This window comes from Chelonia mydas, chromosome 9 (genome assembly GCF_015237465.2).
Source record: "Chelonia mydas isolate rCheMyd1 chromosome 9, rCheMyd1.pri.v2, whole genome shotgun sequence".
Classification (NCBI taxonomy): domain Eukaryota; kingdom Metazoa; phylum Chordata; order Testudines; family Cheloniidae; genus Chelonia; species Chelonia mydas.
The window spans coordinates 96,046,152-96,073,327 of record NC_057855.1 but is presented as its reverse complement, the minus strand read 5'-3'; the positions used below and the strand labels follow the sequence as shown (position 1 = coordinate 96,073,327).

The 27,176-nt window shown below is 44.5% G+C and overlaps 1 protein-coding gene across 1 annotated transcript in view; it reads left to right on the top strand.

Annotated features, from left to right (window-relative positions):
- Window positions 1-16,499, top strand: part of CD40LG (CD40 ligand) — a 53,368-nt gene extending 36,869 nt beyond the window's left edge. Inside the window, 4 exon segments of the mRNA XM_037908313.2 lie at window positions 2,760-2,897; window positions 6,499-6,544; window positions 8,502-8,567; window positions 14,095-16,499. Of these exon segments, the coding sequence (XP_037764241.1) occupies window positions 2,760-2,897; window positions 6,499-6,544; window positions 8,502-8,567; window positions 14,095-14,465 (621 nt within the window). The 3' untranslated portion in view covers window positions 14,466-16,499.
- Window positions 16,500-27,176: the final 10,677 nt, after the last annotated feature.

Below are 27,176 nucleotides of genomic sequence, written 5' to 3'. Positions count from 1 at the left end.
ATACAGTAAGTAGCCAGCTGTGCTTCATATATCAAGTAAAACTACCTAATTGGGTATAGAATAAAGTGTATTCTCCTTAAAAGGCATGCAGACAATATTTTCTCATTGAAATTAAAAATATACATTTTTGCATATTTATAATTTAAATTTAAATGAGTTAATACTGATCCCTAACAATGGAATGTAGAGCTCGGCTCCAAATGTTAAAGTACAAGAGGCAAAACAGTCTGGAAGATTAAGAACGGGTTAGTTTGCATGTGGTGGATCAGTTTGTAAATTCTGTACTCACCTTGAGTGGTACCTTACTATGCAAGTAGTCCCACTGATTTGAATGGAACTACTTGTGCAGTACGGTACTACTCAAGAGAAACAAAGCAACACAGTCTGTCTGAATGAATGTAATTACTAATTATTGCAACAAAATACTTCTTCTCCGAGTTATGAAATGGACTGTTTTGGTCTAAGAGAAGATGAAATGCAGTTGTACACCATAGAAACAGTCTGAATCCGTCACCTTTCCTCACGATGAGTAGGTCCTGAGAGTCTGACCCTGCATTTGGATCCACTAGCACAGACCATGCAGAAGTCTGTTCCAATCACTGGAATGTATATCGGCACGGAGTCTGTGTTCTTCCATCCCAATACAGCCTCAATGATTTCAGTGGGACTTCTTACCAATTCAAGGTTCTACTCCACAGGAATAAGGGCGGCAGAATCAAGCTCTTCATCAAGATTCACACATAGATACCTATAGCAACTGATGAAGTCTCACGTTCTGCCTTTTGAAAAGGGGAAACATGTAAATTAATTAGGGACGTCAAGCGATTAAAAAAATTAATCGTGATTAATTGCGCTGTTAAACAACAATAGAATACCATTTATTTTAAATATTTGTGGATGTTTACTACATTTTCAAATATATTAATTTCAATTACAACGCAGAATACAAAGTGTACAGTGCTCACTTTATGTTTATATTTTATTACAAATATTTGCACTGTAAAAAACAAAAAAAAATTATTTTTCAATTCACCTCATATAAGTACTGTAGTGCAATCTCTTTATCATGAAAGTTGAACTTACAAACGTAGAATTATGTAAAAAAAACTGCATTCAAAAATAAAACAATGTAAAACTTTAGAGTCTACAAGTCCACTCAGTCCTACTTCTTGGTCAGTCAATCACTCAGACAAACAAGATTGGTTACAATTTGCAGGAGATAATGCTGTTTGCTTCTTGTTTACAATGTCACCTGAAAGTGAGAACAGGCATTTGCATGGCACTGTTGGAGCTGGCATTGCAAGATATTTAAGCGCCAGATGCACTAAAGAGTCATATGTCCCTTCATGCTTCAACCACCATTCCAGAGGACATGCTTCCGTGCTGATGATGGGTTCTGCTTAATGTAATGATCCAAAGCAGTGAGGACTGACACATGTTCATTTTCATCATCTTAGGCAGATGCCAGCAGCAGAAGGTTGATTTTCTTTATTGGTGGTTTGGGTTCTGTAGTTTCTGCATCAGAGAATTGCTCTTTTAAGACTTCTAAAAGCATGCTCCACACCTCATCCCTCTCAGATTTTGGACTGCACTTCAGATTCTTAAACCTTGGGTTGAGTGCTGTAGCTATTTTTAGAAATCTCACATCGGTACCTTCTTTGCATTTTGTCAAATCTGCAATGAAAGTGTTCTTAAAATGAACATGTGCTGGGTCATCATCTGAGACTGCTATATGAAATATATGTAGAATGTGGGTAAAACAGAGCAGGAGGCATACAATTCTCCCCCCAAGGAGTTCAGTCACAAATTTAATTAACACATTTTTTTTTAACAAGCATCATCATCATGGAAGCATGTCGTCTGGAATGGTGGCCAAAGTATGAAAGGGCATACGAATGTTTAGCATATCTGGCATGTAAATACCTTGCAACGCTGGCTACAAAAGTGCCATGCGAACGCCTCTTCTCACTTTCAGGTGACATTGTAAATAAGAAGCAGGCAGCAGTATCTCCTACCAATGTAAACAAACTTATTTGTCTTAGCAATTGGCAGAATAAGAAGTAGGACTGAGTGGACTTGTAGACTCTAAAGTTTTACACTGTTTTGTTTTTGCATGCAGTTATGTAACCAAAAAAAAAAAATCTGCATTTGTAAGTTACACTTTCACGGCAAAGAGATCGCACTTCAGTACTTGTATGAGGTGAACTGAAAAATACTATTTCTTTTGTTTATCGTTTTTATAGTGCATATATTTGTAATAAAAAATAATAATATAAAGTGAGCACTGTGCACTTTGTGTTCTGGGTTGTAATTGAAATCAATATTGAAAATGTAGAAAAACATCCAAAAATATTTAATAAATTTCAATTGGTATTCTATTGTTATAAGTGCAATTAATCGTGATTCATTTTTTTAATTGTGATTAATTTTTTTGAGTTAATTGCGTGAGTTAACTGTGATTAATTGACAGCCCTAAAATTAATACAAAAGATCTGAGAGCAAGTTTCAATTGCTGTTATTTATTTTATGCAGAAATCTGATGTGGGGCCCAATCCTACAGCCGTTACTTGGACAAAATTCCCATTGAAGTTAGTGGGAACTTTGCTTGAGTATGGACTTCAGGATTGGGCCCTTGAGGTATGGTATGGTGTAGGGATCTACTGTTTCATGAGACATTGTTTCAGAACACAGTGAGCTTATGTTCTTTTGTCACGTGGCCTCTAGCATTCTGTTTACCCTCTCTATTATCTCACTGACAGTTGGAACAGGAGTTGAGCTTACATGAAGATTATTTGTTCCTCAGAAGAATACAAAAATGTCGGAAACCAGAAGGTGCGGGCTCATCGTTATTGGACTGTAAGGAGATCATAAACAGATTCCAGGATCTGCTCATCAAGGTAAGATGCTGTTAAATAAATAAAGATGCTGATAAAGATTTGCAATGCCACATATGTATGCACACACAGGCAATATTGCAAAGCTGTATTTAAAAAAGCAATATTTGTACACTTCCACATATTGGGCCAGATTCTAATCCCATTTTAACTGGAATTAAATTCAGAATAACTCCATTGAAGTAAATGGAATTATTATAACGTAAGTGTGATCAGAATCTGGCCCACTAAAACAAATATTATAGAGCCTGATTGTACAAACACAAACACCTGTAGGTAATTTTACTCACACATTTCTGCCCCAGTTGACAATGGAATGTTTGTCTTAGAAAGTTTGAGGATCATTTGCATTGAATGAAACTTTTAACAGTCATGGGATAAAATGATATTTAATTATTTATCATGTACTGAAGACAAAGGTATAGGAAAGGCTCATTTATATTGGAGTTCAGTTACTGCGTCTGTTTAGAGTGTGAGCTCCAGAGGGCTCGGATCATGTCTCCTCCATGTTAAATATAGTGCATGGCAGTGCCGCTGGAACAATGTTTATAGAGGGGAAGCTGAAAGCCATTGAACAAAACTGGAAACCCTATCTATGATGGAAAGCACTTCAAGCCAGGGCGTGGTGCCGCACTCCCTGCACTCCTAGTTCCAGCAGCCCTGGTGCATGGTATACCAGTGGCACTTAACACGTCATAATTATTACACAGGAGTAACATTATACATAACAATATTTACAATGCACCAAGCATGACAAATATAGACGGCAAAAATATAGATGACAAAATACTGGGTCACTCTAAGCCCTTCACAATATTTGCTCTTTTTTACATTAAAATGAGTTACATTATGTAACAACAATTGCACCCATTATTTAACAAATAAGACAGTAGCTACAAAAGTGTACACAAGAGGTTGTGTTCGCAGTACAACACTCAGGACTTTGACACCCTAACTCTCATCGGCTTAGTGGGAGTGATGGAGCTGACGCCCTACAAGTTGATCTCAGATTGTATCTGAGAAAAATTGTTCTCCTTAACTTCTGAGGATTGGACAAGAAGCAATGGGCTTAAATTGCAGCAAGGGCAGTTTAGGTTGGACATTAGGAAAAACTTCTTAACTGTCAGGGTGTTAAGCACTGGAATAGATTGCCTAGGGAGTTTGTGGAATCTTCCTCATTGGAGATTTTTAAGAGCACGTTAAACAAACACCTGCTAGGAATGGTCTAGATAATATTTAGTCCTGCCATGAGTGCAGGGACTGGACTAGATGATCTCTCGAGGTCCATTCCAGTCCTATGATTCTATGATTTATTAACATTGCTCTGATGCCAGCTTTCATGCAGAACTGGACAGGGAGCTCCATTTGTGGGCTGCTGGTAGGATCTGACCCTGTGTGCGAAACAGTACACAGAAGGCCTGATTCTCAACTGTCTTGCACCTTATTAACACCTTTGGAAGGTGGGTGTAAAATGCTGCCACCAGTGTGAGATTTGGTTGTGTTTTTACACCCACATTGCAAAGGTGTCAATGACTACACAAGTTGCAAAGCGCTTGAGAACTGAGCCCAGACACTGTGCTCATTTTCATTACTGGGGCTGAGGCGCAGCACATACAGTTTGGCAGCTAGAACAAAGTCTGCTATTCATGAAGAAGCAAAACAGCAGATTATTCGAGATGCATGAGAACAGTGTGCATAGCATATCTGAGGCTTAATTCTGCTCCGGCATAGACGCTTGATGTTACACAGTCCTTGGTTTGCACATGGAAGTGCAGTGCCATTAATGTTAATGAGAATTCCACGCATACATCTAAGCTAGCACAGGGCTCCAGATATTTGATGTCAGCTACAGGGACATATTATCATCACGGTTTTTTTTAAATTCAGGTACTTAACTATGAGCTCATTCACGAGGCACTAACTAGGATCCATTTGGTATAGTCAGTAAGTTCCTTCTGGCATATCCTAGTGAATGGAATAGGTGAAGGGAACCAGCTAATGAACTCTGAATTGGTGTCAGATTAGGGGATGGTGCCCTCAATCTGCCTAGCTCTTGAAATAATTAATTAGCAGTGTTTATTCTGTTCAGTAGATATAATAATTTCCTACCTGTGTTAAGTGGATTCTGGTGGCATGCACATCAGCGGCCTAAACTAAAGCCCATCAAAGTCAAATGGGAGTCCTTCCGAACGTTTTCGATCAGGCTCTAGTTGATAAAGCAAATCATGCCTGAAACTGACCAGCCTCATCAGTTCTGAATACCCTGTAGTGTGTCTGAGATGGAGGAGTCCAGCATTGCAGCGCTGTGCTATAGCCTTGTAGGAAAGCCTCACACTTTTTGAATTGCCCTGTACAGTCATTCTTCTAAGTGTTTTCAAATACACCTTTCCTGTCACAGCGTTTTCATGATATAAAACCTAAAATAAAAGGCCCTTTAAACCGTGAGCTACAAATGGAAAGTAAAAACTCTACTGCACGTGACCCCAGCAGAGTTGTTTTCACAAGTTCTGGTGATAGGTATCCCAGAACCGAGAGTCAATAGAGCTCTCAGGGCCAAATTGTAACCTCACTAACACCTTTTGAATCCAGTGCTGGGGAACAGAAATAAATTAGGTCTGTAGTAGGTCTTAAATATCTGCTGCACCAAAGCAATGAAAAATATTGCTTACCATAAAAATGAATTCCAATGGGTTGCACTGCAGGAAAGAAAAGATCTCACAACACAGGTGATGAAAATGGGAACTTACTGGCCTTTTCCTTTCTGCTTTCTCAAATATTTATTTTCTCTCCACACATCAGAAATACTGATCAGGTAGTTCAGGCACTAGAGAGAACACAGAAGATTACGCTCAATGATGATGAGCTGTCAATTTATTTTATTCAAACCTTGCCAAACAGTAATAACCAATGTCACTTGTAGAGTATCTGTGTAGGAGGGGCACTGTATTGTCCCCCCAAGTGCTACGCTTTGTTTATGTACTAGCATTGACTCTGCTAATGCAAAGTCAGGGTGGTTTGCCAGAAGAACAAAAATTGGGTGATCTATTCTCCAATCTTTTTCCAGTCATGGAATTTTTACTGTATAATGAGGCTGGTAGGTGGGGGATGCCTTAGTGTTCTAAGCATCTGATTTGAAATGCAAGCAGCCCTTGATCCTCCTGTCAGACAAAAGGAATAACATGCAGTTTAATACATGTTAACCTTTAGGGTCAAACTGTTTTGCTCTGTATGGATATTTACATACGAGTAAAGGTGTGGTTCCCCAACCCTGCCACTATTTTTCAGTGTGCTCTACACCCATTGGTAGCTGTCCCACCCTCTAGCTCCCCGAATTGGCTGCATTTCCTTTCGTACGGCCCTGCAATCCTTTAGGATGATAAGTTTCATGTAAATCTAAAATATTATGGGTCAAACTCTGTTCTCAGTTATGCTGGTGCGCTTTTACTGTGAATATCATTATATGGTCACAGATAACTCCGAGGGTACTATTCTGATACCTTTGGTTATCACACATACATTGTAGGATGAGATGTGCTGTGTTTGGAACACTAATTAAATGTGATTTCAAATCTCTGAATAACCTTTTATAATGCTCTGGTTTTAGGATGCAGAACTCAGCAAGGATGGTGCAAAATTTGAAATGCAAAAAGGTACATTTCTTGATATTCTGGGAAAACTTTTACTAAATGAAATAAAGTGGAAAGTAGGTCTGTCAAGAGACAATGTTCTTTGCATCATTGAAAACACCATCGATAACATAAAAAATCTGGGGATGGCCTGCACTGTGCTTGGAGCCAGATTTTGCTCCCAGTGAAGTCAATGGCAACACTCCCATGCAGCAGGTTTGGTTCCTTATGATGTTTCAGAAGGTCTAGAGTCAGTATCTTAATACCTATGGCAATCCTTGAGCTTTACGGTGTCATTTTGGAACAAGATTTGAGGCGTCCTTTGCTCAGCATCTGGGTCTTTCAGTGCTATTATATCATGATAGCATGAGGCAGAAGAACATCTCTAGGAATGTGAGAAGGATAAGATGTCAGAAGAATAGAAAGTGCTTGCCAGGAAAGCTACCAAAAAGTGCTAAATTGCTAAATCTGCTAAACCAGTAACAAAGCACTGTTCTGCCAGCGCCCCAATGCTGCTAATCCTTTAGTTTACATAGGCAGAAAATATTTTACCAACTATTTACTATGTATTGTATGTCCATCATCTCTGTGAGGCCAGTGTTTGTACCAGACAAATTAATGAGTTCCTGCTGCTAATTAGAGCCAGCGAGTTAAAGCCCTTTTGAAGTCAGTGGGGCTCTATACCCGCAACCAAAGGGAGGATTGAAACACAACGTATTCAGAAGGCGTGTCAAGGTGGCATGCATGTAAATACTTATTGGTGGTGTGCATTTTATAGTCTTGCCTGATGCACTCCCGTTGGGGCATCTGTCATATCTTGACTGGGCTCCTGTAAGGGAATGTCTTCACTGCAGAGTTAGCCCAGGTGATTAGCACCTGAGTCTGAGCATACAAGTTAGGCCAGCTCAGGTGTGAGCAGCCACATGGCAAAGCTATGCCTGTATTACTGCATCCTCACTGATGCTACACTCACCCATGTGTGTCACTAGGACTTCTGGAGACACATCCCATAATGCTTGGCACTGCAGTAAATTGAGCCACTCTATAATTCTTTCCCAGTAAATTGTGGGAGGATTTGTCTGTCCTTCTAGGCACATGGGGAATTAGGGCAAGGCAATGGTGGACTATCAACATTCAGTGATTTAGCCTGTGTCCTCTCTGGAAAGTGGACACATTACCAGCCCGAGTGAAAGTGGAACCCAGGCTCTAACTATCACCTCCAGCCAGCCCAGCTAATCCGGGATGAAAGCACCATCAAACTTGGGTGAAAGGGTTTTTGTGTGCGTCAGAGCCTGGGCTAACTCTGCAGTGAAGACATTCCCTGCTCACCCCAAGCAGAGAGTGTTAGGGTAAGGCTTATTGAAGTGGTTAGTCGCTGCAGTTCACAGCATCCCACCGTCTGGGTGAGGTTGGTTTCTGTGAGTGCATAACACCTTTACACTGTGTGCCCCACCAGCAACCTATTAGTAATTCAGCGTGCCAGCCAGCCCTCCAGGGTCTGGGAGTTGGTTATTTAAAGCTCTATCTGTCACCTCATTTGAACCTGAGATGTCTCTGCTGTCAGTGCCTGGAACACACCCTTTCAAGGTCAGCAGCAGGGCACTCTGAGCTGGAAGTCCCCACTTTGCTGTGCCCATCAGAGCTCGAATTCGCATTCATACACATGGGAATTTGTACACGTTTTGTTCGATCAGACTTTTGACTGAATATTACTGTAGACCCTGGTCCTACTGGTCTCAGCATGGGCACGGGGGGCTGCTTCCATAGGGCTCATTGCAAGATCGGGGCCATTATCTCTATTAGACAGGGAAGTTTTCTGTGAGGGGTGAGGCTTTTTAAAATCAGTCCTGATGATTTTGGCTCTTGTGTACTTTAATATTATTACACAGCGCGGAGGTGCGTCCAGGGCAGTCGCTGTACTGCCTAAGATAATGAATAAGGATAAACACATGAATAAATCACTGGCCTTGTTTGATTGCAGATGACAGGCAGCAACCAATTTCAGCTCACCTAACGGGGTTCAAGAACAGCACCAAGAAAGTATCAGGTAAGGAACTCAGCTTTGCCAGACCCTATTCACAAATTGGAGGGATGGAAAAGGAGAGGAAAGTGGGATTTATAAGTGGTGAAATAATCATAATAATTATTATAATAATTGGGAGGGCATATCTAGTGGAGTCCCCCAGGAGTCAGTCCTGGGTCTGGTACTATTCAATATTTTCATTAATGACTTGAATAATGGAGTGGAGGGTATGCATATAAAATTTTCAATGACAGAGTTGCAAGCACTTTGGAGGACAGGATTAGAATTCAAAATAATCTTGACAAATTAGAGAATTGGTCTGAAATCAACAAGATGAAATTCAATAAAGACAAGTGCAAGTACTTCTCTTAGGAAGGACAAATTAAATGCACAACTACAAAATGGGGAATAATTGGCCGGGCAGTTGTAGTACCCAAATCCTGAACAGGATCTGGGAGTTACTGTGGGTCACAACTTGAATATGAGTCAACAATGTGATGCAGTTGTGAAAAAGGCTAATATTCTGGGTGTATTAACAGGAGTGTTGTGTGTAAGACATGGCAGGTAATTGTCCCATTCTATTCAGTTGAAATACTGTGTCCAATTTTTGGGTGCCATGCTTTTGGAAAGATGAGGATAAACTGCAGAGAGTCCAGAGGAGAGAAACAAAAATGATAAAAGGTTTAGGTAGCTTAATCTAGGAGGAAAGGTTAAAAAGACGGGGCATGTTTAGCCTTTAGAAAAGAAGACTGAGGGGGACCTGAGAACAGTCTTCCAATATGTTAAGGGCTGTTCTAAAGAGGACTGTGATCGATCGTTCTGCCGTGTCCACTGACAGTAGGATAATAAGTAATGGACTTAATCTGCAGCAAGGGAGAGTTCGGTCAGATACTAGGAAAAACTTTCTAATTATAAAGCTAGTTAAATTCCGGAATAGGCTTCCAAGGAATGTTGTGGAATCCCCGTCAGGTTGGACAAACACCTGTCAGGGATGGTCTAGGTTTACTTAGTGTGCCTCAGCACAGGGGACTGGACTAGAAGACTTCTTGAGGTCCCTTCCAGCCCTCCATTTCTATCATTCTATGATAATATCTAGCGTTTCTGTAATGCTTTTTCTATAGAGCTCAAAGCACTTCATAAAGGAGGGGAGTAGCATATCCGCATTTTACAGATGGAGAAACTGAGGCACAGAGAGGTGATGTGACTTGCTCAAAGTCACCCAGCAGGCCAGTGGCAGAGCCAGGAATAGTGCTCAGATCTCTTAAGTCCCAGTCCTCTGCTCTAACCACTGGGCACACATTTTCCTATATGGGGTTTTACACTTCAGGGAATCAAACTCAGCGGTAACTATGTAGAGTATTATTCTTGAGTCTGATGATATTTCATGTAGGCTAACTCCTGCTTGCCTTACTTGTGTGCATCTGCCCACTGGACTCCACTGTGACAATGCACTTGAATAAGGTGGGCTCAGTTTGGTCTTATGTGAAGTGTAATTGAAAGGCTACAGTGAGTTAGAAGACAATAATTCCAGCATAGGAGTTTGGTGACAACATAAACTAAACCTCGCAATGAACATGTTTCCTTTTGCTTCATTATTGGTTGTTTTCTGTTTTTTTAATATCAGGTTTCCTAGAAATAAATAATAGATGGTCTTTAAGAAAAGGAAATAATGTCATTGTTTTCAAATGGACCACCCTCCTGCTAAAACCTGGCTAAAATACATTTGATTTTGTAGGCATGTCATGCACTTTGAAGGACTGGGGAATTGGGTGCCTTTAGCAGAGAGAGTGTTTGTGTGGTCTATGTGTGTGTAGTGCATGTGTGTGCTTTTCAGAACGTTATTTCTGGTGGTCATTTTTACAAGAAAAACTGCTAAATGAAGAAATCCCATCATACCAGGGACTGTCAGGCTCAGCTGTGAGTGGAGAAGGTTAGGGCTAGTTTAAGTGAAGAGTAATGTTCATCATATGCAGAATCTGAAATAGCCCATGCTAAACTGTAAGAGCAAAATAAGGCCTAGTACTGCAAACCCTTAGTCATGAGTGTTGTCTTTACGCATGCAAAGCGTCTCACTCTTCTCAAGGCTGTCTCCACATTTCCCCTAAAATTTCCCACCTTTGATATCAACAGGGAGAGCACTCATTAGATAAGGCGCTGATGGTCACTGGCTTTAAAGGGTATCTCTACATTGCAATTAAAAACTCATGACTGGCCTGTGCTAGCGGACTCAGGCTCATGGGGCTCAGGCTATGCGGCTGTTTAATTGCACTGTAGGCGTTTGGGCTCAGGCTGCAGCCAGGCTCTAGGACCCTGCAAGGTGGGAGGGTCCCAGAATTCGGGCTGTAGCCTGAGCCCAAACCTCTCTATTGCAATTAAACAGCCCCTTAGCCAGAGCCCCAGGAGCGTGAGAGAGCTGGTACAGGACAGCCATGGGTGTGTAATTGCAGCGTAGACATACCCTTAGTCACTATAATGAACGTATAGACACCACGGAGCCATGTTCTGTACCATCTCAATTACATTTATCTAGAACAGTTTCCTGAAACTGTGCTGAATAGGTTGTGGGCCTGTCTACACTTGCAGTTATACCATTTTCATCACTGGCTCGGCTGCACTAATTGTCAGCACTAGGTAAATTTTCTAGAGTAGTCCTGGCCCAGGAGACAGCCTGCAAGAGCAAAGGTGTATGAGTAAGAGTCTGCAAGATCAGACCTATAATCTGGTCAGAATCTCTAAACCTAAGCACATTTCAATTGACTCCGGAGTAACTACCAGTAAACAGCAATAGCTCTTTCCATCTCTGACGCTACAACTCACACAGACTTTATTCCACTTTATAGCTCAACGCATAACCTTGGGGAAACCTTTGTACCAAATAAAAATCACAAAAAAATTCCCTGTAATCCTACTGATATTATAATGCAAACTAACAAACACTCAGAAATGAACTAGTTTGGCTGGAACTCAGTGCCTAGACTCAGCCATTGGGGAAAAAGAAAACAAGACAGTAACATGCACATGTATAGACCTCATGCTGGATTATTCCTTCACTAAGAGAACTTCCTATTAAAGGTCAAGATACCCATCCTGCTCCCATTGCAGTGAATGGTATTTCAGTTTCTCCAGGGTTGGGTTCTTTGTGAGGTAATTAGAAACACTGATACTGGATATTATTTTCATATTAATATCCGAGGCTGGAGTTCATTCTCTTCTCTTTACTGGACTACAGTAGGTCACTCAACACATAGCTTGCTCTGGAACAGACAGAACCTTCAATGGGATTATCTGTGTGTCCTAAATCCAGATTAGCCTGTGGGTGTTTAAATTCTGCTCTGTGCTGTAGTGCCACTCGCAGAACTCCATCAGGTCTAGCAAACTTCCAAAAACCTTAGTTATTTATTTTGTACTTCCTTACCTGATTCTCACTCTTTTTTTCCTATTAGGAAAAAAAATCAAGACTTTTTTTTTTAATGTAAGGTTGAAAATGAATATTTGCTCAGTAAACTTCAATAGGACTTGATTTTGCATTAGAGAAGTCAATGGGAACTTGGTAATTGACTTCAATGGGCACAGGATCAGGCCCACAGAGAAAAAAAGCCCTCTAAAGGTATGTCTACACAGCAGCTAGACTGTGGCCTGTGCCAGCCGACTTGGGCTCGTGGGGCTTGGGCTGTTTCATTGCTGCGTAGACTTCCGGGCTTGGGCTGGAGCCTGAGCCCTAGGATCCTCCTACCTCACAGGGTCCCAGAGCCCGGGCTCCAGCCCGAGCCCAGAAATCTTCACAGCAATGAAACAGCCCTGCAGCCCAAGCCCTGCAAGCCTCTTGGCTGGCACGGGCCAGCCACAAGTGTCTAGCTGCTGGGCAGACGTATCCAAAGAGTTCAAGCTGGAGCTCGGGCTTGGCAGCCCAGGGAGAAGGGTGGGCTTCAGAGCTTAAGCCACAACATCTACGCAGCTGTTTTGAGCGCTGTAGCGCGAGATCAAGTCTGTAGCCTGGGGCCCTGAGACTTGCTGCTGCAGGCGGTGTAGGCGGACTCTAATTGCCTGGCATATTTCATGTTCTACATTAGAGAGGGTTTTTAGTTATTTTAGTTTCGCTATTTGACAGTGCTCAAGGTGGATGTACACGTCAGCCAAGAAAAGGCCCCTCCTGTGCTCTTTGACCCAGCTCTCTTTGACTCTAACGGGCATTTTACCTGAGTAAGGACGTACTCCGCAAATGTCCTTGACACCTCCACTCACCCCCACCAACTGTGGCAGCCGGTGCACAAACAAGAGCCCATCCTGGCATGCAGCAGACAGTGCTGCCGATGCTGTTGGGGGAGATTTGTGTTTTGCCACGTGAAAGTTTATAGTATGTAAGTTGCTAGGCTCGGAGGCGCCTGCTACAACTGTAGAATGAAACCTGTAGCAAGGTTATTTTTATACTTTCTCACCTGATTCCCACCCTCTTCAGTAGCTGGAAGAGGGCGATGGAAGGAGGAACCTAAGGACAGTGTACAGGTCAGAAACGAATGTCAGCACCTGGGTGTTGAACACACCTGATAATACAAAAACCATCATGCATTTCAGAGGGACTCTTCATGGCTATGAGTCAGCTCCTCTCAAAGGCAATGCCCGAGCATCTGAAGGCTGCATTGACTTCAATGGAGCTATGACCATTTACACCAGCTGAGAATCTGGCTCTTTGTGTCTATTATTTGTAGCAAAATGTATTATAACCATGACTACTTCTCTGCTGCATAAAGAAGGCCAAATGCTAAGCCACACACCAGGTCAATCAGAGGAGACAGTGTGGGTTAAGAACCAAAAAAACCCAACTTCCTTCCTGTGTATCAATAAGACAGCAGGGCAAATCTGTGGCCACTCTAGTGCTGGGATCCCATCAGAGTACAGAGGGGAGGGATAGAATATCCACCTTGAGCTCCCAATCCAGCTCTAATAATTCCCATCAGCGTTGGTCAACTTGTACATGATGTCAACCGATACAACTACTTGCCATGAAGAACAAAGAGCCCCTTTCTCCCAGAGCAGGGAGAGGGAGCCCAGCAAGAGGGAGGCTGTGCTGTGCTGTGGGCAGCGCTCACAGCCCCAGAGGAGGAGCATCTGGGCAGGAGCAGGATGGAGACTGGGAAGCTGTGCTGGGGAGCAGTTATCTTGCTACATGGTATAGATACACTTCGAGAGAGACAGTTTTTACCACAATGAGCTTACAGTCTAAAGAGACAAGAGAGACTCGGGGTCGGACTGATTCCATTCACATGAAGAAAAGGCGTACTAGTGGCACCTTAGAGACTAACCAATTTATTTGAGCATAAGCTTTCGTGAGCTGCAGCTCGATGAAGTGAGCTGTAGCTCACGAAAGCTTATGCTCAAATAAATTGGTTAATCTCTAAGGTGCCACAAGTACTCCTTTTCTTCTGGCGAATACAGACTAACACGGCTGCTACTCTGAAACCTGTCATTCACATGAAACGTTCTAATGGTATTTTTTTCTCCTAATGTGATTTCTGACTCATTCAACTCAAAAGCGATGTTTTTCCCTCCACAGTTTTACAGTGGCAGAAAACGGGTTATGCCCCTATGAGCAACCTGATATCCTACAAAGGAGGGAAATTGAAGGTGGAAAAAGAAGGGCTCTACTACATCTACTCCCAGGTCAGCTTCTGCACCAAGCAAACTCCTGGGGCGCCATTTACGGTGTTTATTTATTTGAACCTACCATCGGAATTTGATCGGCTCTTATTAAAGGGACAGGATACACACAGCTCATCCAGTGTTTACTGTGCCCTCCAATCCACTCACCTGGGAGGAGTGTTTGAACTCCGGAAAGGTGACGTGGTGTTTGTTAACGTGACAGATTCGACTCAAGTGAACTATGATCATGGAAACACATACTTTGGTATGTTTCAACTCTATTGAGAAGTGACCTGCCATGAAGAAGAGAGCTGCAGGAGGCCCAATCCCAACTTTGTTGAACAAAGTGACTTCTGGTTTCCAATATTTATGTTCCTCTGCATCTTTAGTTTTCTTGTATCTAGTTCTGTATATTGTGTTATTTATTAACAGGGGTGAAATGAGCCCTTAGAACAGAAACAGAACAAAGTTTGGAGCTGTTACTGTGTGCACTTTGTTCTCACCTTTTCTCATTGCAGAATGTCTGTACACATCTGTATCATATGTATTTAAGCCTTCCGTGCCCTGTGTGCTATCACTTGTCTGACTGGGTGGATATGCTTATTTAGTAGAACATAATATGAGTGTTTCTTTCCAAACAACATTACCTATCTCTCAGGGGACTCCAGTCAGATAGATTATATGTACCTCTTTTTCAATCTGCTTATAAAGTAACAGTGGAAAAACTTTAAGGGTTTAGAAACATCTTCTCTAGGAAAAAAGCAATCAGCAAATTGCCATCCTTAAGCAGTGACTGCCAATGATACATATTTACCATTTAAATTCTATATTTCACCTGAAGTTTCCCTTCTTTTCATCTCTGTATATGTACAATATACAATCAGCAGAGCCTTGTACCTTTTATAATCATGTGATATTTGCTGAGGCTTGTTCACACTAGGTGAAATTCACTCCAGAGAAGAAGGGCCTGCACAAGGTCCATGAGCCACTCATGTCCTCAGAACAGGGCTTCAGTGAGCCGTAAATAGTCCTCTGCCCCAGGGTGAATTTCATGCACAGGCCTAGACTGTCCTGTATAGATTTGTGAATGAAGGGGACACTGCTCATGGAACAACCCACACCCACGTGGAAGGGAGCCTCAGCCACCCTCCCTGTACCACTACCCCTTCTGTCCAGGCCCCCCGGACACCCCTCCTCCATGGGCCCTTATTGCACACTATGGGAAGGAATGGGAAGGCAGAAGGCTGGACCAGGCAGGATCCCCTGTCCAGTCCCATGATATACCTCCAAGCTGTATTATCTATTGTGTAGAGCCTCCCCTGGGCACCTTGAGGCTACCACAGCCAGGGTAGCTCCTGGTAGAGCGGCTCCACTGCGGTCACTGGGGCCACAGCTGGTGCAGAGGGACTGGACCTCTATGGATAGGCCCCAGAGCCTTTTCCATGTGGGATCAATGGGTAGTATGGGGATGTCCTTGCTGAGATTTTTCTCCCCAGACATTCCTCCCATGGACTGTTTGAGAGGGTGATCCGGGCCATAATAAATTAAGACAGTTACATAGCACCTTGCACCCAAAGATTCCAAATACCAAGAGACTTTTCAGGGTCCTGATCCTGGAACTCTTACTCACTCAAGTGGTGCTCACTCATGGGAGTAGCTCTGTTGAAGTAAATAAGATTGCTTGTGTAAGGGTTGCAGGATTGGGACATAGGATTTTTGCCTGACTAAAGATTGCAAGATTGGCCCATATAGCATACCATGGTCACTTGCCCCATCTTCAATATGCAGCCACCTCTGGGATGGAAAGCAGTAATCTTTACACACAGAACACACCAACACCAGTGACTGTGGATTTAAGGTCTGATGCTGCACCCACGGATGTCAATGGGAGGCATGCTCAGAAACTGCCAGTCTAATTTTATTATAATTTAATATGTAGTGTTGGTGGCATAACTTTATTAGAGAATGGAGTCAGTGAAATGTTTTTGTTTGATGCATTGTGTAAAAATTATTTATTTAATTAAAGCTGTATTATATTCATGGACAAAGGGAGGGAACAACTCGAAGTTGCATTGAAAAATAGAAAGTGTGCAAGGAATAAACATGACTGTTGTTATGTTTGTGCAGTAATGTTGGATCCGCAGTATTGAATGTTGAGTTCTGAAGTGCTAAACCGGAAGTGCTGTGTTGCTTATACATCACAGCGCTGAGCTAATTTGCAGTCTTGCTACAACAGTTGGTGTAGAATTCTGCATACTGTAGTGTTACAAATAACATACCCTTTATAAATTAACAAATAAAATTTCATTTTATACAGTTTTTAATGTGATTGCATTTTTAAAAAATATAATGCCAGAGTTTGCCACTCTGATTTGGGGTCTAGTGTGGAGTTCTATACTGTTGCCCATCACTGTATCATCTGAGCACGGATACTATATATACTTTCCTAACTGAAGTCATGACACTCAACATTATATATACTCTTGCAGTTTGACAGGGATTTTGACTTTTTCTCTGTTGCCATACACAATATTCCAGTGCTTGTTTCATGCACGTATTTCCTGTGTATCTGTATGAGTTTCCTCCCACCTCTTTTTTTTTTTTTTTGTGTAACTTCCTCCTCCTGCAAAAGTTACTCTTCATCAGATGGAAGTGGAAAAGTGAAATTATTTCAGCCAATCAGAGTGCAGTTACATACAATTCTCTTCACACTGACTGATTTAGGGAATCTTATTTGCATACTGACTCTGTGCAATAACTAAGTAGTATGCAAATATATGTACCCTAGTTGGTTGCCAGCCATTATCAGCCAGTTAAAGAACAAGGATCGGTAGAACCATTTGATAGTTATTTCTCACAGATTGTTCTGTAAATGCAACTCTTTGCATTTCCATTCCTGCAATGTAGCAGTGGTGAATCCTGTGATGGGGGGAAGAGGTGGCTGCAGCATGTAATACATACAGGTGTCGCATTTTCAACAACCAATATTAAAATAAGAAACAATATGGGATATTTAGCATAATAGAAACTTATGGAGTTTTTAAAATAATTTCACATTGACATAGAAATCAAACCCTGCTAATGGAGTCAGAGGGAATGGACAGCAGATATCTCAGGGCAGAAGATCAGCTACAGCTGGGAAACAGTGAACTTATCAAGGCTTCTGTCCCTGAAGCAGGAGCTTTCACCAGGTCTCTGCAGCAGTCAGTGCCGTGACCATGAGATACTGCCATCTCACCTATGAGAGGTGAAAGCACTGTGATCAAGGAACTCCCTGGCCTGGCCCCAAGACATCTAAAAGAGCCTAAAGACCTGGGATGAAGACAGTGGTCGACACTTGCACTGCTCAGACACGATGGAACTCTCTGCAATAAGGGTAAGGCTCTTCTGTGTGGGACACAGAGCTTTCCTGGGGGCTGGTCGGAGACTATGGAACAAACTCCCCCAATGTTCTGTATTCAAGCATAAAAACAGAGAGAGCATCATTCAGGCTTTAATCCTTCCTCCACATACAATGCACTCTCTCCTCAAGCACTTACTGAAAGTAGAGTTCTCTACATTCCTAGCCGTCACCCTATAGATAATCATACTCTTCATACCGCAATGGCCCCATTAAGCAGCCAGCTATTGTAACACACAGGAACGAAGGACCATTACAAATCTCACTACCTTTTGCTCCAAATTTAAGATGCATTTCTTTGACAGAGTAATGTGTATTAAAAACCAAACAAACAACCCTACCAAAACAAAACATTCCACTGCACACACAATTCGCCCCTGGGGAGAGGATGAGAGAACACATAACACGTGACAGATGTTAGTCACTGTGCTTATGCACTACTGAAGGTGCTCAGATACCATGGAGATAAGTGTGGTAGAAGAGGCTATATAGAGTAGAATACAATAGACACAAGAATTGCACCATTAGAATTCATCCTTTTTCGGTGGTGGCACACATGCATCCAAACTCATGTCTGTCTACCACCAAAATATCCTTCAAGTTTTTCAGTGTAGTTATTCCCCTATTCAGAGTTGCGCAAATCCCTAATGGCGGAGCTATATCGGCACAGCGGCAACGTGGACACACAGGCATCAGTACTGTATTGCCAACCTCCACAGATAAAAAAAATCATGAGTTTTTCTTTTTAAAATACGATTATACTGTGCTTTTTTGGTCTGTCTTTTGATTTTTGATCTCCCCTGGCCCATCCCCAGTGTGCGTGTGTGGCTGACAATCAGTATTGTCCACTCTCCCAAATTTATTGGGTAAGGTGATTCTGGTCCCTACTGCAGAAGCTCTTATCCCCACATCTTCCTGTCCCCTGCCTAGCAAATAATTCTGCCACCTGGCTCCCACCCCAATAGTTCAGCCCCCACCCCTGAAACCTTCAGTTCAGCCCTCCAGTCCTCCTACCCATATCCATTCAGCCACCCTCAGTTCCCAGCACCTCAGTTCAGCCCCCTCTATTCAATCCCCACTCAGTTCAGCTCCCCGTGCCCCTCCGGTCAGCGCCCTCTGCCCCCCCTCAGTTCAGCACCCCGTCAATTCAGCCACCTTAGCCCCCCACAGTTCAGCCACCCTCAAGGCCCAGCACCTCCATTCAGCCCGCTCAAGCCCATCTGTTCAGCTCCCTGCTCAATTCAGAACCCCGGCGTCCCTCAGGTCAGCTGCCTCAAACCCCCAGTTCAGCCTCCCACTCAGTCCAGCCCCCTGCATCCCTCAGTTCATCCCCCTGCATTGCTCAGGTCAGCCCCCCCCACAACTCCCCTCAGTTCAGCCCCCCCAATGCCCCTCAGTTCAGACTCCTCAGCCCTGTCTGTTCAGACCCCCCCCTCAGTTCAGCCCCCTTAATCTGCTTCAGTTCAGCCACCTTAGCCATCCCGCAGTTCAGCCCCCCCTTAGTTCTGTCCCCATCCCCAAGTTCAGCCCCCCAGCCTCACCTCTGCTCCTCCTGGGTTCTTCACACCCCTCTCCCAGGCCTAGGGGCTGCAGTGGGGTCCCCTCCCCCTTCCAGTCTAGAAGGGGGGGGGCTCCATGGGCTGTCACCCCCCCCCATGCCCCTTCCCAGGCGATGTGGGGGGGTGGGGGGGGCAGAGGAACCATCCTGTCCCCACTGCCCACAGGATGGGGTGGGGGCCACCCTAAGTGGCTGGGCTCTTTGCACCCCCGCCCCCTCCTGAGAGAGGCCGAGGTTGCTGAGGAGAGAGAGAGAGAGAGAGCGCAGCAGCGAGCTCAGCCTGCAGCAGCTCTGATTGGTTATTCTGCCCCAAGAGGCGGGCAAGGAGGCTGGGCATCCAATCAGAGGGCTCAAATTCCCCAAAAGGCCAGAGCGCCTCCCTTCATGGCCAGAATGGCTCATGCCCAGGCCAAGGCCCTGTGGCTGAGCAGGTGGCGGGGGTCGGGCAGGGGCACGCTGACCCCCAAGCCGGCAGCCCTCCCGCTGCAGTCCCACACTGCGCCACTCCCGTCAGCCGTGAAGCTCCCCCCAGGAACCCCCCAGGGAGAGTGGGATGAGGGTGGGTTTGGGAAGGAGGTGGCGGACTCTGGGATGCCTACCCACAATGCACCATGGCTGTAGTGACAGAGCTGTAGTATGAGGCGTGGAACTGGAGAGGGAGGGTCTGGCTTCAGGAGCGATTTGGTGCAAAGTGACACCAAATCGCTCCTTATTTGGGGCTTTTTTGTAACAGGTGACGTCCACACAGAGTTGTAAAGTTTGAGAACGGTTCTAGCAGCGGTTTCAGTGATTGGCTGGCATCAAGGTATATGCACTTCATTTGAATTTTAGAACCCTCCTATCCCCACTCCCATTCATTTAAGAAAACACACCCAAGTTTGTGAACTTTCTGGCCTGTCCACTTGACACAGCCTATGTTCCATTTTTTTGTCCCAAACCGGGATATGCTTCAACGGTTCAACACAGGCATATACCACACTAAGGCAACAGAGACCATGGAGGATGGAGAGAGCAAGGATGTCCTTTTTAAATAACGTAAGTACACACAAATGTATTATTTGAATATTTTTAATGTGTAACAATGTTGTATGCAGCAAAACTAGAACTACTAAAAATATGGAATTTGTATCCCTCCCCCCACATCCCCACTCCCCTTCCTCTGAAATGGGGTGGACTCGTTTTGAAAGGCAGTGCCACTTTTTTTTCCTTCATGAGACTCAGCAACACGATCTGGGCCAGGCTGCTGGCTAGCACAGGCCCCTTAGCATGTAACTCTGGCCTCTGTGTATGCTCAGCAAAGATCTGTCCTATAAGTTGGTCTGCCTGCCACGTCCCTTATTGCTAATGGCAACGACCTGTGTGCAGGATCTCCATATTGTAAACAGGCCTTGAATAAGGAGCAGAGTTCTGACTTCTTCATAAGGCTGATGTAAACTATAATTTTACATTCAGAAGACTAAGCCAGATAATTGCATCAGGAGTAGAGAAGTGTACCACTGTGATGTCTCCTTAATATTTGTGAATTGGGTATGGAACGGTTTTATGTTCCATGGTCTGTTCTGGGTGGCCAGGGAATGGTGAGCACAGATGGAAGACAGTCATGCAGCCAAACCTGTGGACAGCATGCAAGGACCCGTGGGAAAGAAGGGAAATAGTAGCACTGGTTGGAAAATGTATTTTTCACTGATTTTTTCATTTTTATTTTATTTTGTTGAAAAACTTGGTCTTTGGTTGCTGAAGACCAAAAATTTCTTTTGTTTTTTTAACCACCTAAAACACAGATAAAAATAGATGTTTTCTTGTGAAAATGTCTGTTTAATCAGAAAGCTGTTTTGGTTGCAAAAAGGTTTTGACGAACATTTTTTCCAACCAGCTCCACTGACCAGGCAAATGCCCCTGAAGTTAATGCAGCCTCAGACAGCAGCGACTTCAGGAAGATGGGCTACATGGATTGTAAGAGATTCTTTGCTCCTCAGACTCTCTTCAATTTTGTCTATGTCTGAGACAGCCATATGAACATGGCTCCAGGGCCACTTTGCTCAGACCGTGGCAGCTTTGTGCATTTGGGGTGGGGGACTCCAACTGGGTCTCTGCTCTCTTTGCACTGGATCTTTCTACCCCTTTCCCTACACTCTGCCTCTAGGATTCTTCGTGGTGCCAGTCTCCTGCCTTGGACTATGGACTCTTTCTTCTTCAGTGCCGTGCTCTTTCGTCTGGTTCTTTGTATCCTAGGGAACTGTGGCAGCTTGTATGCACATGATGCAATATCCATTCTCAGGAAAACACTGCAGCTATACTAGGTATCCATCCGCTCCCGCAAGTAGCACGTGGTCTGCTCGGTTCCAGCCTCTCCCTCCCTCTACCCCAAGGTCTACCTCTCGGGCTGGTATTTCTGCAAGGTTATGGTTGCAGTGGTTTTGAGGGCACAGTTTCTTGATATTCACATGGTTTCCTGCCTGGGTGTGGTGCTTACTCTTCCTTTTTCCTCTGAAAGGACAATCTGCCTAATTCCTGTCAAATTCCTACTAGGAAGCCCTGCAACCAGACACAGGGGGCCTGAGTTTCCATTGTCGTACATCTTGTGCAGTCATTGACAGCAGTGCAAAGTAGGTGTAAAACTCTACCAAAGCAGAATCAAGGAAATGTAGGACTGGAAGGGACCTCGAGAGGTTATCTAGTCTAGTCCCTTGCACTCATGGCAGGACTGAGTATTATCTAGACCATTCCTAACGGGTGTTTGTCTAATCTGCTCATTAAAATCTCCACTGACGGAGATTCCACAACCTCCCTAGGCAATTTATTACAGTGCTTAACCGCTCTGACAGGAAGTTTTTCCTAAATATCTCATCTAAATCTTCCTTGCTTCCCTAAGCCCAGTATGTCCTGTCCTCGATGGTTAAGTTGAATAATTTATCACCCTCCTCTTTATAACAACCTTTTCATACTTGAAGACTATGTCTCCCCTCAGTCTTCTCTTCTCCAAACTAACAAATCCAGTTTTTTCTCTCTCTCCTCATAGATCATGTTTTCTAAACCTTCAATCATTTTTGCTGATCTCTTCTCGACTTTCCCCAATTTGTCCACATCTTCCCTGAAGTGCACTGCCCAGAACTGGACATAGTCCTCCAGCTGAGGCCTTGTCAGTGCTGAGTGCAGGGAAAGAATGGTAGCTTTACACCCATTTTGCTCTGGTGTCAGTGGCAGCACAAGATTCAGGGCAACAAGCAACCAGGCTCAGTGAGCATGACCTGGGGGAGGGGAAGGGAATTCCCATCCTGCTGCAGTTTGGTTTTTTGTCACACTTCTTCCCCTGCCTTGGGAACAAGATGATAACATTTCAGTCAGACTTGACAACCACATTAAACCATTGTGAGGCATCAGACAGGAGATGGTCTCAAAAGACCAGGCATTTAGAAGGGTTAGATTCTCCTAGTAACTTCCTGAGATTTGTGCATATGCAGCTGAGGGGACAGTTGGGTCACAGACATCTAGCCTTATGATCCAAGCTGCTTAGGGAAGAGTGGGAAGAGAAACAGACAGACACTCTCCCTCATACTGTGTAGTGATCTGGGGACAAAATACTCAGCTCTGAATCAGGGAGTGCAGAGACTTGAACTTGAATGGAGGGAATGGTGGCCCCCTTTGCCTCCCAAAATGCTCAGGTTTCCAGCTGAAAATGACCATTTTGACATAGGCCCATTTTCACGAAGGCTTTCGAAAGGGCGTGTTTGTTACAAAGCAGAACGAAAACAAATATCAAAACCCCAAAAGTTGCCGGGGAACACCAGTGTTGCCCTGCGCTCAGCTGTGTTCACACGGCGCAGTTCTGAACACAGTCCAGCCTACGCACCAAGTATCCCTTCCAATGCACCTCACAGCCAAGCCTCAGACATTTGCCTCCCCAACTAGGCTGATGTGTTTCTCCTCGCCTTAAAACAAACGCTCGTGCTAGTGTAACCCACACACCTTCTGGGTGTGGCGTTCTGTCCCATCTAGTGGCACCGAGACCACTTAGAGAGAGAGAGAAAATGAGTCTGCTCTACAGCCTTAGCTAACAGACAGTTGGCTTTTAGCTCATGCTGTAGAGGCTCATGCTCTAAGCTCCAGAGGTCCCTGGTTCGATCCCGCCTGCCGCTGACCGGGGTCTGTCGGCGTTATACTAGTATAACTATAGTCACTGAAGGAAAGCGTGGTTTACAGCCCCCTAACATTGTTCAGTACAGCTCCATTTCACGGATCTGACCCAAAGGCTGTTGAAGTCAATGGGAGTCTTTCTGCTGACGTCAGATCAAACTCCACGTGCATTATCAAAGAATAAATGCGTGTCCCTTCTTGCTGTTATTGTGTGAGACACTTTCTCAGGGAGTCCTGAAGTGTAAGTCACATTGTCACTTTTCTGCCTCATCAAGAGAGTGATTTGCTACACTATGTGATAGCTCCCAGACTGCTGGCCAGCCAAACCAACTCCTCGGGACTCTGCCAGTCCAAACTTTGCCTTGCAGGTAACCCTGGGTTCCCCCAGCTCCCAAACCCGCTGGAAGAGCATTCCTCCATCCAGCCCCTCTCACTGGCCACTCTCCGAAATAACCAAGTCTCCAAAGAAACAGAACACACAGCAGCAGCCTGCTGGCTCAGCTGAGGATGGGCACCTCACTGGAATATCACAGCACTGAGATTAATTTACAACAAGGATAAGTTTAGTAATAAAGAACAGAGATTTACGTGATACCAAGCAGAGATGATAGAAACAGAAAATGGTTACAAATAAATCAAAAATATGACATGCTTCAAAGCTTTGTCTAAAGCAATTTTCTCACCTAGTTACTTGTCCAGTGTCACCAAGCCACACAATCTGGGACCTACTGCTCAGAAATGCAATGAGTGCTGACGCAGCAGTTTTGGCCCACAGCCCCATGCAGCTATGCCTCAGTTTCCCTGCTCTCAGTGGTGTGCTAGGGTCAGTGAGTCACTGGTACAGCTAGTAAAGCTCTGGACTCTGCTGGGAACAGGGCAGACTCCGCGTGGAAAGAGATCTGGTTTCACACCTTAAGGGGGTGACAGAAACCTTTACTGGTCTAAGTGAAGGAAACAGGCACAGCTCAAAGATGCTGTGGCCCAGAAACGGCTGTGGGCCAGGACTCCATCGGGAGTAAAGAAGACTCAGGCGCGTAAGAGAGCTGGTATCATGCCTTCAGGGTGACAGAACCCTTTACTTGCCTGAGTGACCCAGATGGGCATGGCACAACTGCTGGGGGGAGTCTGGATGTTGAAGAGGGGGAAAGATGCCCCTTACTCTGTGGTTTATGATTAGGGTGACCAGCAATGGAGACTCAGGCCCCCTGTGTCTAGTTGCAGGGCTTCCTAGTAGGAGTTTGACAGGAATTAGGCAGATTGTCCCTTCAGAGGAAAAAGGAAGAGTAAGCACCACACCCAGGCAGGAAACTGTGTGAATATCAAGAAGCTGTGCCCTCAAATCCACTGCAAGCATAACTTTGCAGAAATACCAGCGCGAGAGGTGGACCTTGGGGATGGGGGGGAGGGAGAGGCTGGAACCCAGCAGACCATGTGCTACCTGCGGGAGCGGATGGATACCTAGTATAGCTGCAGTGTTTTCCTGAGAATGGATATTGCATCATGTGCATACAAGCTGCCACAGTTCCCTAGGATACAAAGAACCAGTCGAAAGAGCACGGCACTGAAGAAGAAAGAGTCCATAGTCCAAGGCAGGAGACTGGCACCACGAAGAATCCTAGAGGCAGAGTGTAGGGAAAGGGATAGAAAGATCCAGTGCAAAGAGAGCAGAGACCCAGTTGGAGTCCCCCACCCCAAATGCACAAACCTGCCATGGACTGAGCGAAGTGGCCTTGGAGCCATGTTCATATGGCTGTCTCAGACATGGACAAAACCGAAGAGTCTGAGGAGCAAAGAATCTCTTGCAATCCACGTAGCCCATCTTCCTGAATCTTGGTGGGGGGCCATGTGACCCTGCGTGCTCCCCCACGTGTTTCTTTGGGACGACACGGTGCCAGGTACTGGGAGAGGTGTGTCCGTCCCAGGGGCCCAGCCAGGCATGGAGGGCAGAGAGCGCCGGGCAGGGAGAGTCGAGTCAGTTGGTCACCCCCTCCCCCAGTGTGAGAGAGGTGTACAGGAGTGTGTGTGTGTGTGTGGTAGAGGTGTGTGTGTCACCCCTCCCTATGTGACCCCTAAAGCCTTAAAGATAAAAAAGTAAATAAAAAGAGTCCAACTCTGCAGTATTTCTTTTTTGCGCAGTCTTAGTCAACTTGATGTTAATTTGAACGTTTGTACTGCATAGTTCTGATTGATTGCCGTTGAACGCACTTGAATATGAGTAATTTTACCAGGTGTCCCTTGTTTAGCATAGGGAAATATGGTCACCCTATTTAGGATGGTCAGTTCAGATGTCATTAAACCAAGTGTGAGATTGGAGAACAAAGCAGTCAATGCCCTGTCGAGAAAAGAGGGGGATAGAGGTGAAGCTTACATCATGGCCAGTGGCCAAAACTCCAGCCTCAAACTCACAAGGGAGTTGTGACAATCGCGGTCCAGACACCGCATGGGGAGAACAGGGGTCTGAACCCTGAAGGATAAGCAATGGAATCAACTGATTGCATACAATATTATTGTCCTATAAAAGTGTATCCTGTAAGGTCTTTTACTAGTGATTAATATAGGCGTGACCTGTATGTTTTAGCACTATGTGAGGAATTCTGGCTATTATGAGGATATTATGTTTTAAAGTCTGTGACCAAGCAAAGGGAGAAAGGCTTTCTCCCAGGCAGGAAGGCAGGCAGCTATCTCCCTGTCTGCGCTGTAAATTAAGCATTGTGGAACCAAAACATTGAAAGCCCCATTTACATAGGAGTCAAGAAGAGAAGAACCGCGGGGGTGGGGTGGGAGTCATCCTGTCTCTGGGTACAAAAATGAGTTTTGGGAAACACAAGGAGAAGAAAAAAAGCCATTTTGGCATCCATCACTGAGGGAACAAAGAGGTAGGCCCTCTTTGTATCTCCGAACGGTGGGTTCTCCCTGCTACGTGGGTTGGTGATGCTGAAGAGAAACTGTAGACAAAGCGTCGAGCCTGCTAGGAGTCCCCTAGAAGCATGTTATACTTTTGTTTTATTTGTAATCATTTTCTGTTTCTATTATCTCTGCTTGGTATCACTTAACTCTGTTCTTTATTAATAAACTAGTTTTATTATGAACTCATCTCAGTGCGGTTATATAAAAGGGATGTGTGCATCCTCTGGTGAGCCAGCGGGCTGGTGTGCGTTCTGTCTCTTTGGAGATAGCAGGCTTAGTAATTTCTGCGTGTCCAGCAAGAGGCCTGGATACTGCAGAGGAACGCTCTTCCAGCGGGGTTCAGGAATTAGGGGCACCAACAGTTACCTGCAAGGCAAGGCAAGGACTAGCAGAGTCCTGAGGAGTGTGTTAGGCTAGCTAACAGTCTGGAGTGACATGGAGCTGATGCAGTTTAGCAGCAGCAAATCTCTCTCTTGCTGCGGCAGAAGGGTAACAAGGTGACTTACTGTTCTGGATGCCCCATGAAAGCATCACCGGTAGGGGGTCTGGAGGCTGATTGTCACTATGCAAGAACTTGTTCCCTTCCACAACTACCCTCACACCCGCTCTCCCCACTGACTTTAGGCCTGAATTTACACCAATAAACCACTTATGGGGAGCACTAGTTCCTCTAGGATGGTTGAATTAATTAATAAATATCACAATGTGCTATTACAAATGTAGTAGAAACATGGGCATGTACTAGAGGTTTTGTCCAAGTGGGAGACTGACAGAAATCCCGTTGCAACTCCCAATCATCAGAGAAGCAATAAACTCCACCTGGACAGAAAGTAACATACTGTACGTATAACAGGCAAGTGACTGATGCAGTAGAAAGAACAGATACTTCTCTGTAAAATACCCTAATTAGAAAACCTTTACAAGAATGAATATGGGGCACAGGCAAGGTTTTGAGACCCAAAGCTTCACTACTGTCTTCACGTGTCCTAGCTAGAAG